Here is a 13,942-nt window from a genome sequence, read left to right as displayed (position 1 = left end):
AATTTACCAATTTCTCTTTATTTAAATACTAAAAACCCCTAAAAATATTAATTTTGCAGCTAAAAAAAAAAAAGTAAAACCTCTAAATAAGTTAGAAGGTTCCGATATGGTTAAACAGATTCACCACAAAGATCAAACAATCTAATGGACTATAAATCTGGTTTAGAGAAAATCTCTAGTCGCCCCCCCCCCCCCCCCCTTAAAACCAGTTAACTAACATACAAAACCTTCCTTTTCATCTGTCACACTGCTGTCGTCTCTTAAAGCTCAGTGTCAAGTAGCAAGAAAGGGGGTTTGAACAAACCGAGTGATGTATCTTCAAGCACGGTTCAGTCCTCGTAATCATCAAGTGTTGAATAGATTAACCTATAAAAAAAAGAAGTTTGCAACATAAGTTTTCACTGGTTTTGGTACGATATCATGATTGAGTAAAGAAGACAAGTGAGAAAGGTTTTGTTTTACCAGAAGATGGTGAGAAATAGAGTGAGGACTATGTAAGCGAGCTTGAAGAGTCGTTTCTTCTTTTCCCAATCGAGCAAGTTGAAGATCTCTGTGACGTCTATCAAATGCTGTTTTCTCGAGTAACTTAACAAAACAAAAAAAGAATGATATGTACTCATTAATCAAAACCACCTTGACATTGGGATGTTAAACTTTCTCCAAAATTATGTAATTTTAGAGAGACTCACAGATGGAAGTTGTAGTAGAGATAAGGAACACAGAGGATTGCCATGAACCAATGACCCGTAAAGAGGTAGAATACGCATAAAAATCCTTGAAGGATGGATTCTGGTACTACCACAAAGTTTATTCTTGATGCAGAGTCGTAAGGGTTGATGTAATCAAACTCGAGATCAGCTAAGCTAATAAGCTGCAAAAATCAAGAAATATGACATAGATAAGCACAGTCGTCACTATCGTTACATAATGTGTACTTCAGTTTCAGCATATCACAAGCAAAGCACAAGAGCATAGACCTATGATCAATTTCTATTACAGATAATCATAATCTAAGCACAAAACAGTATAGAACAACTTTTTACTAAACCAGAGCTCATTAATAAGAAACATAATGTAGTAAACTCTAATACCCATGAGATTGAGAAGACACTCCTACAAAGACTTGCTGGATTGATATAAATTGAGAAGACAACATCTAGAGATTTCAATACGCAAATATCAAGAATCAACTAAAGAATTTGAGAAACAAAAATTGTAACTTTGACAGATTAACTAGTTATATATACAGAAAACCCTAAAGTTACTAACTTTATCACATTCCCAAAACTCGAAACCAATTCTGTATGATTGAAAGAACACAAAACCCTAAATTTAGTTCAATTGAATGCTTGAATAAGCCTAAGTAAGCAGAGTTTATTCAAATACAACAAGCAAGAAGACGCGATGGAACCAAAGTATACACTTTTAGGGTTTTTTTTTTTTTTGGTTGTTGTCCAAAGTGGGAATCAGATCGAACCTGATAGACGATGATTCCGACAAGAGTGATAAGGATGACGAATGAAATAATCCATGTCAAGACCTCTCCCATGCTTCCTCCTCCTCCTCCTGGCTCCCGACAACTAATTACCTCGGATTGATTTCGTTGTGTTCTTCTTGGCTTTTAAGCTTCTGGGTATCTAAGATGAAACAGAGATATGTTTATTGTCGGAGAATCAAGTCAGTTCAGTATATATATATATATCATCGATCTCTGTGTTCGAGATTCTTGATCGGGAACTAGTGTTGAAGAAAGTACGCTACTTCTGCCTTTTTGACAGTTTTGTTTTGTCGAACCGATTAAAATCAATTCCCGGTTCTCACCGGTTCTATAATATAATCGTATCGGGTATGTAAGTCAAAAAATTTAGCCCAATTAAAAAAGACTGAAGAGTTACTTTTTTAAATCTTTTAAATTTTACTGAATGTGGAACCCAGAGAGCTCCTTCAATCATGTGATTGATAAAATCCAGCTTTTTGATGTTTCTATTTTCTTCTTTTTTTTCTAACAATTTTTGTTTTAGTTTTTTTTTTTTTAACACTTGAATTTTGTTTTAGTTATGTTTCATTTCATGTTTCAAATAATTGGCCTAATTGTTGACCCCCGAAAAAAGAATAAAATTTAATAATTGGCCTAATTCTATTACCACTTTAAAACTTGTTTTAGTTAATTTATTCTACTTTTTAAAAAAGGGAAACAGAATATGAAATTTACTAGTTTGGTAGTGTACCCTTTTTTACAACAGTTTGGTAGTTTACCTTTTTCCTAATATTTTGTATACAGTTTTTTATACCGCAAGTTATTACTTATTAGACTTTCAATTTGATATCTTTAAAAAAACATCATTTCTTTTGTTAAAATTCACAATCATTAATCTCATTGCTCAAAACTCACAAGTCATTCTCAAATCCCAACAAATGTTATTTCTCTGTTATATCCCAACCAGCAGTGTTTTTTAGTCATTTTAACTGCTCCATTTAAATCGTTGCACAAAGAAAAAATGTTATTAAAAGAAAAATGAAACAAAAATTCTGTTCTTTTAACTTTTAAGTGTAGAAGACATAAATATTGCTTACTTCTTCTGTGTTCTTTAGAATACTATTTGCCGTCGAAAAGAATGAAACTCTCCAAGTTCATAATAACAGTAATTTATTCCCGAACATGTGTTTTCGTGACTTTGTAATTTATTACTATTATATGTATGATATCCATCTTTTTGTTGTATTGATCAGCTCTACAACAAAAACGTAGTGGAGTGGTTGGCATAGAGAATTCGTAATACACAAGCTTGTAAATGAAGCAAGTTAATTGTTATCGTATACGTTCTTACTAATTTTCTTATTACGGCTTTCACTGTAAATCATTTACATACAATCAAACTTCTCTGTAAACATACACAAATTTCTTGTAAAAAAACGAACACGAAACATCAGTTTCAACCAAAAAAAAAAGTCTGAAAATTAAGAAATCACGAACATGTATTCAAATCTAAGTAAACTGGTCTGAATTACAATTTAAAATAGTTCGTGTCAAATTGTACATATATATAGAATATAATAACTAAGAATAATGATTAAACTGTCGAAATAGAGAAGTTATCTTCCAAGATAGTCACGTAAAGCTTTTTTTTTTTTTTTTTGGTATCAATATCTATTCACGTGAAGTTATGAAATCATTCGGTTACTTTGTATAATACTTATACCAGAAGTAGTAAGTAGTATTTAGTAACCATAGTTTTGTTAAAGTGGGAATAATTTATATGGAAAAACAAAAGTTTCTTTTTGGTATACAATGTAACTACTACCCCATGCCTTCGATGTGACTTTTGTAAGGACAAAATCATGCGAGTTACGAGAGTCAAATTTGGTAGTGTTTCTTGTCTACTTTTTTACTCTTTTCTTCGTTTTTAAAATATTTGTGTAATCCTTCTTCATTTGTTTGTTAGCTAATCCTTACAAGACGTTAAAAACTAGTTTTCATTTTAATACGATTATTAAATTACGGTATTAAAAGTTTGAGAATTCTGGCGCAAACTGAGTTGCCATATCCTGCAAGTGGAATTTGAGAAAAGAGTAGGACTTCTCTCTCACGTGAGAAAAATCTTCACCTTTGTTTTGTTTATTTTCTTTTCTTGTTAGCAGTAAAGAAGGAATTAATTAAAAATCACTCTAAATAAATTAGTCCAAATGATTGGTTAAACGCCCATTTAATGTTTAAGACAATCTAACGATACAACTCTTACCAGATAACCTCCGGCTTCTTGCGGATGATATGTAACAAACACACATAAGAAAAGATAATTCTCAAATTAAGGACCATTCATCTTTTAATATTTTTAGTGCTGGTCTATTTATTATAGTACTATTTTAAAAAACAAATTCTTACAAAATTATCGTATAATCATAAGTACATTATACGATCGTACACAAGAAAGGTGGGAGACAGTTGTGACGTGTGGCTATACTGACATTAAGACAATGACCAATTAAATCTTGACTCCTACTAATTTTCCACTTGTATACTTTAACTATTGTTATTATTATTTTTTTCTTTCTTTTATATCTCCCAACTGTTATATATATCCTTTTCTATAAAGAGATTAAACAGTTTAACTGTTTTTTGGGTGTTATCATGTTTTTAAAAAATTGAATAAGTAATTTATGAATAACGTTTTTTATTTGGCAAAACTATAAATATAAGTATATATAAAACAGATGTGCAATTTAATTTTTCAATTTTCGGGTCTACAAAAGTTAAGTATATAGGGATGGTCTAGTAGAATAGACTGATGATCTCCACTAATTGTAGAAAAAAATACATATAAATATGACCCAAACATTCTTTCATTTTATAACCCTACGTAATATTTTATATCTTACGTCGAAAACATTTGATTTCATTTCTTTTTGAGAGGCTGACATTTGATTAAGATAGCTCAATCTTATTGCCTTGATAATCAAAGATATATAAGGATACCGACAGATAGATTAGTTAAATATTGGATATTGACTTGATTTTCAGGGATCCAATGACAATATTGCAATTACGTAGAAATAAAAAGTGAAGATATATAAAACCATATGTTTTCTTTTAACCTTGTAGTTTGACTACCTGTAAACATTTGTAATGGTAAAAAGATTCAAATGTCTATGGACCTTGGAGATTAGTCTAGTTTTAGGTATAGGCTTCCCTATAAATACGTGTATTTTTGATGGAATCACACCAAATATCCAATATCCAAGAATCAATATCCAAACTGAACAATGAAAGTTGTGCATCCGTCATTATTTTAATATCCTGGTACCTAGGATGTATCCTGTGGAAACAGATTCACATATATTTGATCCTATATACTCAGATTATTTGATAACACCAACTGATTCTATTAATTATGCATAAATGAATAGAAGAACACTATGTTCTGCTCTGCTCCAGTAAGAATTTAAGATAAGTATTGTATCAGTTACATTCTTTTATAATTTGCATACCTATTTACAAAATCCCACAACAGAAATACACACATAAATGGAACATACATAAACTAGCATAAATAGAGTAAATAGGTAATTAGGTATAAATAATAAAAAGTGGATTCATACCTTTTTCTTGTTAAGCAAAGTAAATAACTTAACAAGGAAAAAAACGTATGTGTTAAAAAGAACAACTAAAGAAAAACATGAAATGAGTGTTGTAACGACCTTGAGACTCATCGATACCACACAAGACAGTTAAAAAGAGAGTTTGTGAAAATAAAGGATTGGGTAAAAAGTAAACTATTTCGGTATAAAAGGACCTCAGATTCTCAGAACATTCATAATGGCTAATGGGCAAAACAAACGTTGCGGAAAAAGAAAAACAACGTTAATATAAACAACATTAATCACCTCCCTAAAATATGTTATTAAAGTATCTCCAACCCATTTTTTTATTTTTTACTCTATTTTGGACTAACTCTATTTTGGAGATGGTTTTCTCCAACCTATTTTTTCATATTTGACTCCAAAAGAGAATATTCTTCTTATATCTTATTATTAATTTATATAATGATTTTTTATTAATTAAAATTAAAAATTTGACCCAATTATTTTATTTTTAGCAAAAATTTTTTTTTAACATGTTATTTATATTTAAAATTTATTATTGAACAACATTACATTACACAACATTCATCAGTTATTAGTATTTGTTGTATAAAGTTGTTTTTAATCTTCATTTTAAATCATATTATGTGTTTTATATTTTATTGGTAGTAATGTTATTTTGTACTTTTGTTTGTATTGTCTATTTTCTATGTTATATATGTTAATTGTTGAATTTTAAAATTATTATTTATAAGTTTAAGTAGAAAATAATAATAATTAATTGTATTTAGATATAAAATATAAATCTATATAAATTTAAGGGACTGATTTGCAAATTAAAAATCTCAACTCCAAAATAAAGAAATGAATTAAAAATCTCTAAATATAGAGACAAATATAGAAATCTCCATTTTGGAGATGGAAATAGAATGGGGTTAGAGAAGGTTTTTCTCTAAAATGGAGTTTGGAAGTATAAATGGAAATAGGTTGGAGTTTGTCTAAGAAAATGCTCACCAAATTTTTAAATTACAAAATTAGAGAAAGTCTCTCGACGATTAAAAAAAATATATTGACAATAAAGAAATTGTTTATATTCATATAAGGAAAGTGATATCAAGAAAATGAAAATAGAGAAAAACATATAAATTTTTTTTTGTATGGAAAATTTTCTATCATTATCAATAATAATTACTAGCTAGCATTTGGCAGTAACATAACTAGTAAAATAAAGTCTTCTTTAAAAATTTAGTGTGATAAAATAGTTTGTTTTCCAGTTATAATTACTCTGATAGTAGTAAATTGAAGTATACAATTATTGTCAATTTTAGAAACATGCATTATACTACTTCGAGCAGAAACAAATTGTAATGGGTGAGTAAATGATTTTATTATTGCACCAATTATTATATTCAATAAATGTATTTTTTTGTCACATGTAATAAATAAATAAAAAATTTACTGGATTCTGAAAATAAATAAGTAAGGTATTTACTAAGGAATGTCCTTTTGGTCAACAACTCTCATCTCTCTCTCTCTACAGTCCCTATAGAAACAAATTAAATTCCTAGGTTGCCCTTTTATGCCCACATTCTGAATATATCCCACATAGACAACAAGACACATATGGAAAACCCCACTCATCATTTTTTTTTGTTTTTTTTTCCTTCCTTTTTTTTTTTTACAATCATACAATAAAATAAATTAAAATTATATTTACAAATCTTTTTTCTTTCACTCATTTATTAACACTTTCACACAATTATCAACTTTAAAAATCATTAAATGATTTAGTACTAAGTTTGTGAGCTGCTTTTTTCTTGTGTCATGAATGGTTTTCCTCTCTAAATAGTGTATTTTAATTAAATTCATATGGGTGGTTAGTTCATAACACGAACCATCCAAATATTACCAAATTTGATTACGTGGAATAGTTGATACTATATTATAATATGAACGAAAAAAACATTAAATTTAAGGAAAAAAGAGGAAACAGACGAAGACCTCTTCCAACAATTCACTCCCAAAAAATATATATATAAAAATATGAAAGCAGGAGACATCCAAAAAAAATATTTTTCATAAAAAAAAAACTGAAAAAGTGATTTTATTTTAATAAATATAAAATTAAAAGGTGTTACAAATTACACAGTTTTAATAAAAGATACCTTTAAGTGAGAGAGTGTGAGGAACACGTACCAATGAGAGTGAAGTGAGAGAGTCGAACAACCAATGCTTTGTTTCCGTTCTCGTACGACGTGGGACTCTGGTCTGGTCTCTCACCCCTTTCTTCTTCTTCTTGTTCCTATCAAACGTTTCATTCAATGTTTTTACTCCACGCGTTTACCTCTTGCGCGTGAGATTCACTTCTGTCTCCCTTATTTTTTCTTCTTCTCCCCCTCTCTCTCTACTGTCTCTTTCTTTCTTCTTCCCCCTTTTGAAAATTTCTCAGTCTCTTCAAAATAAAAAATAAAAAATAAAAACTAAAGAAACGATCAGTGTGAGAAGAGCAGAGCAGAGAGGAAGAAAAAAGTATTTCTTATAAAGAGGTTGAAACCAAAGAAAAGAGAAAGGTTTTATTTTTTGTTTTTAATGTTCTGTTTTTGATCTTTCGTCATGAGAAATCGCCGGAGTTATCTCCGTCCGCCGGCGGACTTTGAAATAGTACGAGAAAACTAAGAATCAACTAAACCCTTCTCAGAAAAAGAAAAAAAAAAAAACACAGCTTTTTCCTTCTTTTCAATTTCCATTTTCCGGGAAAATTTTCCAAGAATCCGAGAAAATTTCTTCAATTCCTTAAAGATTTCGCTACTTTCAGCTTAATTCGTTCAGATTTTTTTTTTTTGATTATAAAGTTTTTTTTTTGTTTTCGACTTTACAATGGCGACGACTACCACAAACGCAACAACGGCGACACAACAACAACAACAACAACAGCAAACGCAAACGCAATCGCCATTACAGCAACAGCCATTACCGTCTGCGGAAGAGTTAGCAACAAAGGCGTTACAAAAGCGTTACGAAGGGTTAATGATGGTAAGAACAAAAGCAGTAAAAGGCAAAGGCGCGTGGTATTGGACTCATCTTGAACCAATCTTACTTCACAACACCGACACTGGTTTCCCTAAAGCCGTTAAGCTCCGTTGCTCTCTCTGCGACGCCGTTTTCTCAGCTTCAAACCCTTCACGTACCGCTTCTGAGCATCTCAAACGTGGCACTTGTCCCAATTTCAACTCTTTACCTAAACCCATCTCCACAATCTCTCCTCCTCCTCCGCCGCAAACCACCACGTCTTCTTCTCACCGGAAACGTAACTCCTCCGCTGTGGAAGCTCTGAATCACCATCATCATCACCACCACCATCATCAAGGGTCTTATAATGTGACGCCTCTGAGTGTCGTTGATCCTTCGAGATTCTGCGGGCAGTTTCCGGTAACGCAGCAGCCGCATTTGATGCTTTCCGGTGGAAAAGACGATTTGGGTCCTTTAGCTATGCTTGAAGATAGTGTGAAGAAGCTCAAGAGTCCTAAAACTTCGCAGACGCAGAATCTAAGTAAAGCTCAGATAGAATCTGCGTTAGATTCTCTCTCTGATTGGGTTTTTGAATCTTGTGGCTCTGTTTCTTTATCTGGTCTTGAGCATCCAAAGCTGAGAGCTTTTTTGACGCAAGTTGGGTTACCGATCATGTCGAGGAGAGATTTCGTTACCGGGAGGTTGGATTTAAAGTACGAGGACTCGAGAGCAGAGGCTGATTCGAGAATCCACGACGCAATGTTCTTTCAGATCGCTTCTGATGGCTGGAAACTCGAAAACTCCGGCGAGAGTTTGGTGAATTTGATCGTGAATTTGCCTAACGGGACGAGTTTGTACAGAAGAGCTGTGTTTGTGAACGGAGCTGTGGCGTCTAACTACGCAGAGGAGGTTTTGTGGGAGACGGTGAAGGGTATTTGTGGTAATTCACCTCAGAGGTGTGTTGGGATTGTTTCGGATAGGTTTATGAGTAAAGCATTGAGGAATCTTGAGAGCCAGCATCAGTGGTTGGTGAATCTCTCTTGTCAGTTTCAAAGTTTCAACAGTTTGATTCAAGATTTCGTGAAAGAGCTTCCTTTGTTCAAATCCGTCTCGCAAAGCTGCTCGAGGCTTGTCAATTTCGTCAACAGCACGGCGCAGGTTCGAAACGCGGTTTGTAAGTATCAGTTGCAAGAGCAAGGAGAGACTAGGATGCTGCATTTGCCTTTGGACAGTTCCTTGTTTGAGCCATTGTATAATCTCCTTGAGGATGTGCTTAGTTCCGCTAGAGCGATTCAGCTTGTAATGCATGAAGATGCTTGTAAAGCTCTTCTAATGGAGGATCATATGGCTAGAGAGGTTGGTGAAATGGTTGGGGATGTTGGGTTTTGGAACGAGGTAGAGGCGGTTTATTCGCTTTTGAAGCTCGTTAAAGAAATGGCTCGGAGGATAGAGGAAGAGAGGCCTTTGGTAGGTCAATGTTTACCCCTTTGGGACGAGCTGAGAGCGAAGATTAAAGATTGGTATGCAAAGTTTAATGTAGTTGAAGAGAGGCAAGTGGAGAAGATCGTTGAGAGAAGGTTCAAGAAGAGTTATCACCCTGCTTGGGCTGCAGCGTTTATACTTGATCCGCTTTACTTGATAAGAGACAGCAGCGGGAAGTATCTTCCTCCATTCAAATGCTTGTCGCCAGAACAAGAGAAAGATGTTGATAAGTTAATAACAAGGCTTGTGTCTAGAGACGAAGCACATATTGCAATGATGGAACTGATGAAATGGAGAACCGAAGGGCTTGATCCGGTTTATGCTAGGGCGGTCCAAATGAAAGAGAGGGATCCTGTTTCGGGTAAAATGAGGATAGCTAATCCACAAAGCAGTAGACTTGTTTGGGAAACTTATCTTAGTGAGTTCAGGTCATTGGGGAGAGTTGCGGTTAGGCTTATTTTTCTCCACGCTACTTCTTGTGGGTTTAAATGCAACTCCTCTGTTTTGAGATGGGTTAATTCGCACGGGAGGTCACGCACAGCCGTGGATCGAGCTCAAAAGCTGATCTTTATATCAGCCAATTCTAAGTTCGAAAGGAGAGATTTCTCTAACGAGGAAGAGAGAGATGCAGAGCTGCTCGCGATGGCGAATGGTGAAGATGATGTGCTAAACGATGTTCTCATCGATACATCCTCTGTGTGACTTGTTAATTTTTTTTACTTCTTTTATTTACTTCTGGTTAGTTCTCTCCGGCTTACCCTTTTTAGTAGTTTTTTCACTAGAACTTTGCCATTTTGTAGGATTGCTTGAATTCATTTTTCTTACTTTTTTGTTTTACTACCCTTAATTTAATTTGTACTTGGCTAATGGCTCCTTTAGGAGGTGAGAAAGAGAGCCATAATATTGTATTTCTTTTAGCCTATTTTGATCATAATTTAGGCGAATTTTGCCGTGTCTTTTTTTCGAACTTAAGCAATGATCTTGAGACTGGTTTTGTAATTCATGAATACAAGTGACTCTCTTTGTAAAGTTAGTGTCCATGTTTCTGCAAGCATCAATAGCAATGAAATCTAATGTGAAAGGTCCAAGCTTCTACTTCGGTTTCTTCTCTTGTCGTGATCATCAATTTACTGGTTCAAAAGGTCCAAGGTTGTAGTTAAGAACATTAATGGCATCAACAGAAGATTCAACGACAGCTTCATCTTCTCTATTGTACATTGTAATGATCTCTTTTGTTTCTGTTCTTCTTTTGTTCTTTTTTTTATTAACGTTAATATTCTTAATCATGACTCAAAACAATGTCTATTCCATTTCAAGAAATTCATTTTCTTTTTGTACATTTTTTCACATTCTTGCTTCATCATAACAATTGATGTGGACGACGAAAGATGTAGACCTTTTTGTCACCCAAGAACTGAACCGGGTTTTTGGGTTTTCGCTTTCACTTCAACTATGATTATGATTATCTATCTATCTAACTATCAATCTATCCGAGTGTTTTTCTTGAAATCTTTTCTCAAAAAATGTGGATCCCCACAAGGGAAAGCACATTTAGTGGGAGGTTCTTGCATCAAAATCATAGTTTTTTTTATGGTTATATACTTATATTGAAGGTGTGTGAAAGTGAAACTGTTAGAAGTGGAACAACAATCTTAAAACTTCTTTTACAGATGAAAAAACAATCTTAAAACTTTAGACACAAAATCCAAAAACTCTATCTTATTTTTTTGTTCTTGAGGATTACAAAAAAATTGATTGATTTTCGTGGATAAACTCACGAGATTCGATTCTTGTAGATTTTGTAACATTAGTTGTCTTGTTGTGTGTTTACCCATGATTTGTACTGTGAATGGTAAAAAAAAGGTTAAATCTCTCGTACTTTTTGCCCAAACTCATGATTTGTACTATATGTTTTTTTTTTGGTAACAAAAATCAAAATTTTTGGCGCAAACCCATGAATGATTTTACACTCTTCGGAATAATATGGTAGTAAAAGAAAAAAAAGTCAAGAACTGCGGTTCAGAAAAGTTTTTAGTTGTTGTATATCTTTTGATATGAAAATCTAACCTCCATAACATTCATCATAGCTTTTATCAAATAGTACAGACCTTTGAAATTGTTAGTGGTAAAATATATCATAAATGGACAGACTGGACAGCTAAAGTGAAATTACACAAATTAAGTAACAACAGAACCACCAACATATCAAATTATAAAACTGAAAAAAGTTTAGGAAAAAAAAAACACATTCATTTTGGATGGTGTTTTGCCAGACAAATAGATAGATCTAAGTACTCTCTCTCTTTTCTGTGTGACAAATTGACAATGCCTTGTCATCAACCATTTTCTTACATTCTACATTATATATATCAAGTTGAAAATAATTGTTATTGAGTGCAAAGAAATTGGTTTGCTTTTAAAATTATTCATCAAGGAATCATTTTAACTTACCTAAAGGAGGGGTAAAAACCACCAAAAAGTATATATATCAATAATTATACCCCACAAACAGCATATTATAATGACAAAGAATACACTTTATTTGTGTTTTGATAACTTTATACTTGATTGGTATTAGATTCATCTTACCCACCTCCATTAGCTGTTGATCTCAAGAAAATTCAAAACATACTGCATAATAATAAAGTTTGACTAAAAAGCAATTTGTCTCTGTTTTATTACAAATACATTTATATTAAAAACTTATATCTAATACTATTTTATGTTTTTAGTTTTCTAAAACATTTAATTTATATTCTAAAATACCATCAGTTTTTGAAAATAAATAACACCATTAAAATTTATAAGTATTAACAAAACAAATTTAAACGACCAAAAGATAAATGTTGAATATAAATAAAGCATGAACATAAGCACAAAGAAATTCTGGTTTTTGAGAAATCTTTAAGTGAAACTTGTAATACATATAGATATATACTTGTATTTCTCACTTTCATCCTTTAAAAAAGGAGATATAGACACTTACATGAAAATGTATTTTATTTTTTGTGAAGACTTACATAAAAATGTATAAACAAAATTTTCCTAAGAAAAATAAGTATTACATTTTTGATATCAAAAATAAAAATATTTTACATCATATCATCGCAATTAATCAAAAATTTCCGACGTTAATTCAAGAAAAAACAAATTACTTTTGGATTTTGTCTGCAATATTGTTCTCAAAACATTAACGTTACGGACTTGATTAATACATTTATGACATAAAATCAGTAAGTGTATTGAGTTAAAATAATTTTTATAAAAATGCGTAGACGCCAAAACAAGAAGTGAAAAAAGTTACGACCTAAAAAATGTAGTTGGAATTATTGATTTGGTATTTTCGTGGTAAGACAGAATTTCCTGTCGGCAAATGCTGACTTCTCACCAAATATCTCTCTCTCTCTCTCTAATTATTTGAATATGTTTTTTATAGATTTAAAATTTATTTGATTTTGGTGTAGAAAAGTTTTTTAAAAGTTAAAAAGAGAAAATTATAATGATATGGTAGAGTACAATCTCTTTTTTTTTTTTTTTTTTTTTAATACACGAGAATCTCGTCCTCTCCCAATGCTTCCTCATCATTATACAAAAAAAAATACAAACTTCCTCCATTTTAAAAGAAAATAAAAAAGAATAAAGTAGATTCGTTTTCCTCTCACATGTTTTCATTAAAAATTTAAGATCTACCTTATTAAATTAATTTTTATAATTTACTTGAATCGTTCATCTGGCTAAATTTCAACAGCTAATGAGATTTGCTTAAAATAGTAATTGCTTCATATATGATTATGATTAGTAGAAAAAATGTAAAACTATTGGCTACCAATATAATCAATCTCTCATTACAGGTTACATATCTATATAAGTTTTGTTTGGCATTGTAAATTTTTCACATGATCACTGTTCATCAGATTAAATAATGGCATACTATATACAGTTTCATTACTTCGATGATTACGCTAATGACCTTGACATGTGGCACGATTACTAGAGATCATTGCTCTCGTGTGTGAGTATATATTTACAAAGAGATTATTCATATTTTAACTTATAAACCTGAATAAAATCGAGTCAAACATAGTATATAGAGGATAAATAACGAAGACAAATGTCCCTAAATTTACACAAAACCGGATAAAATCCAATTTTTTAACTGTGGTTTTTTTTGTTTCTATATAAGAAGTTAATAACATAAGAAAAGTAATGAAGTATAATTAAGGGATTAATGTAAATAAACGAGTACACGTAGTCGAGGGACTAGGAGATGATAGGTTCCCAACGTACGCATAAGAATATTGTAGGTAAAACGGCGTCGCAGAGCTGACAAGTTCTTCTGTCTAATGGCACGTGCGGTCAGAAGGCTCTCTCT

The 13,942-nt window shown here is 32.0% G+C and overlaps 2 protein-coding genes across 2 annotated transcripts; one reads left to right on the top strand and one right to left on the bottom strand.

Moving 5' to 3' along the window:
* Nucleotides 1-2: 2 nt before the first annotated feature.
* LOC104752950 (protein cornichon homolog 3) lies at nucleotides 3-1,848 on the bottom strand. The gene is made up of 4 exons (XM_010475214.3): nucleotides 1,478-1,848; nucleotides 690-871; nucleotides 463-585; nucleotides 3-366 (listed from the first exon to the last, which is right to left on the bottom strand). Exons 1-4 carry the CDS (start codon nucleotides 1,547-1,549, stop codon nucleotides 330-332), a joined length of 414 nt encoding a protein of 137 aa, XP_010473516.2. The 5' UTR covers nucleotides 1,550-1,848; the 3' UTR covers nucleotides 3-329.
* Nucleotides 1,849-7,391: 5,543 nt separating this feature from the next.
* Nucleotides 7,392-10,599, top strand: LOC147926112 (uncharacterized). Its single transcript, XM_087492881.1, has one exon. It carries the CDS (start codon nucleotides 7,957-7,959, stop codon nucleotides 10,270-10,272), a length of 2,316 nt encoding a protein of 771 aa, XP_087349007.1. The 5' UTR covers nucleotides 7,392-7,956; the 3' UTR covers nucleotides 10,273-10,599.
* Nucleotides 10,600-13,942: the final 3,343 nt, after the last annotated feature.

The sequence above is a fragment of the Camelina sativa genome, chromosome 16 (assembly GCF_030686135.1).
Source record: "Camelina sativa cultivar CO46 ecotype springtype chromosome 16, ASM3068613v1".
NCBI classification, from domain to species: Eukaryota; Viridiplantae; Streptophyta; class Magnoliopsida; order Brassicales; family Brassicaceae; genus Camelina; species Camelina sativa.
The sequence above is the reverse complement of the archived record's forward strand: the minus strand, read 5'-3'. Positions and strand labels throughout refer to the sequence as shown.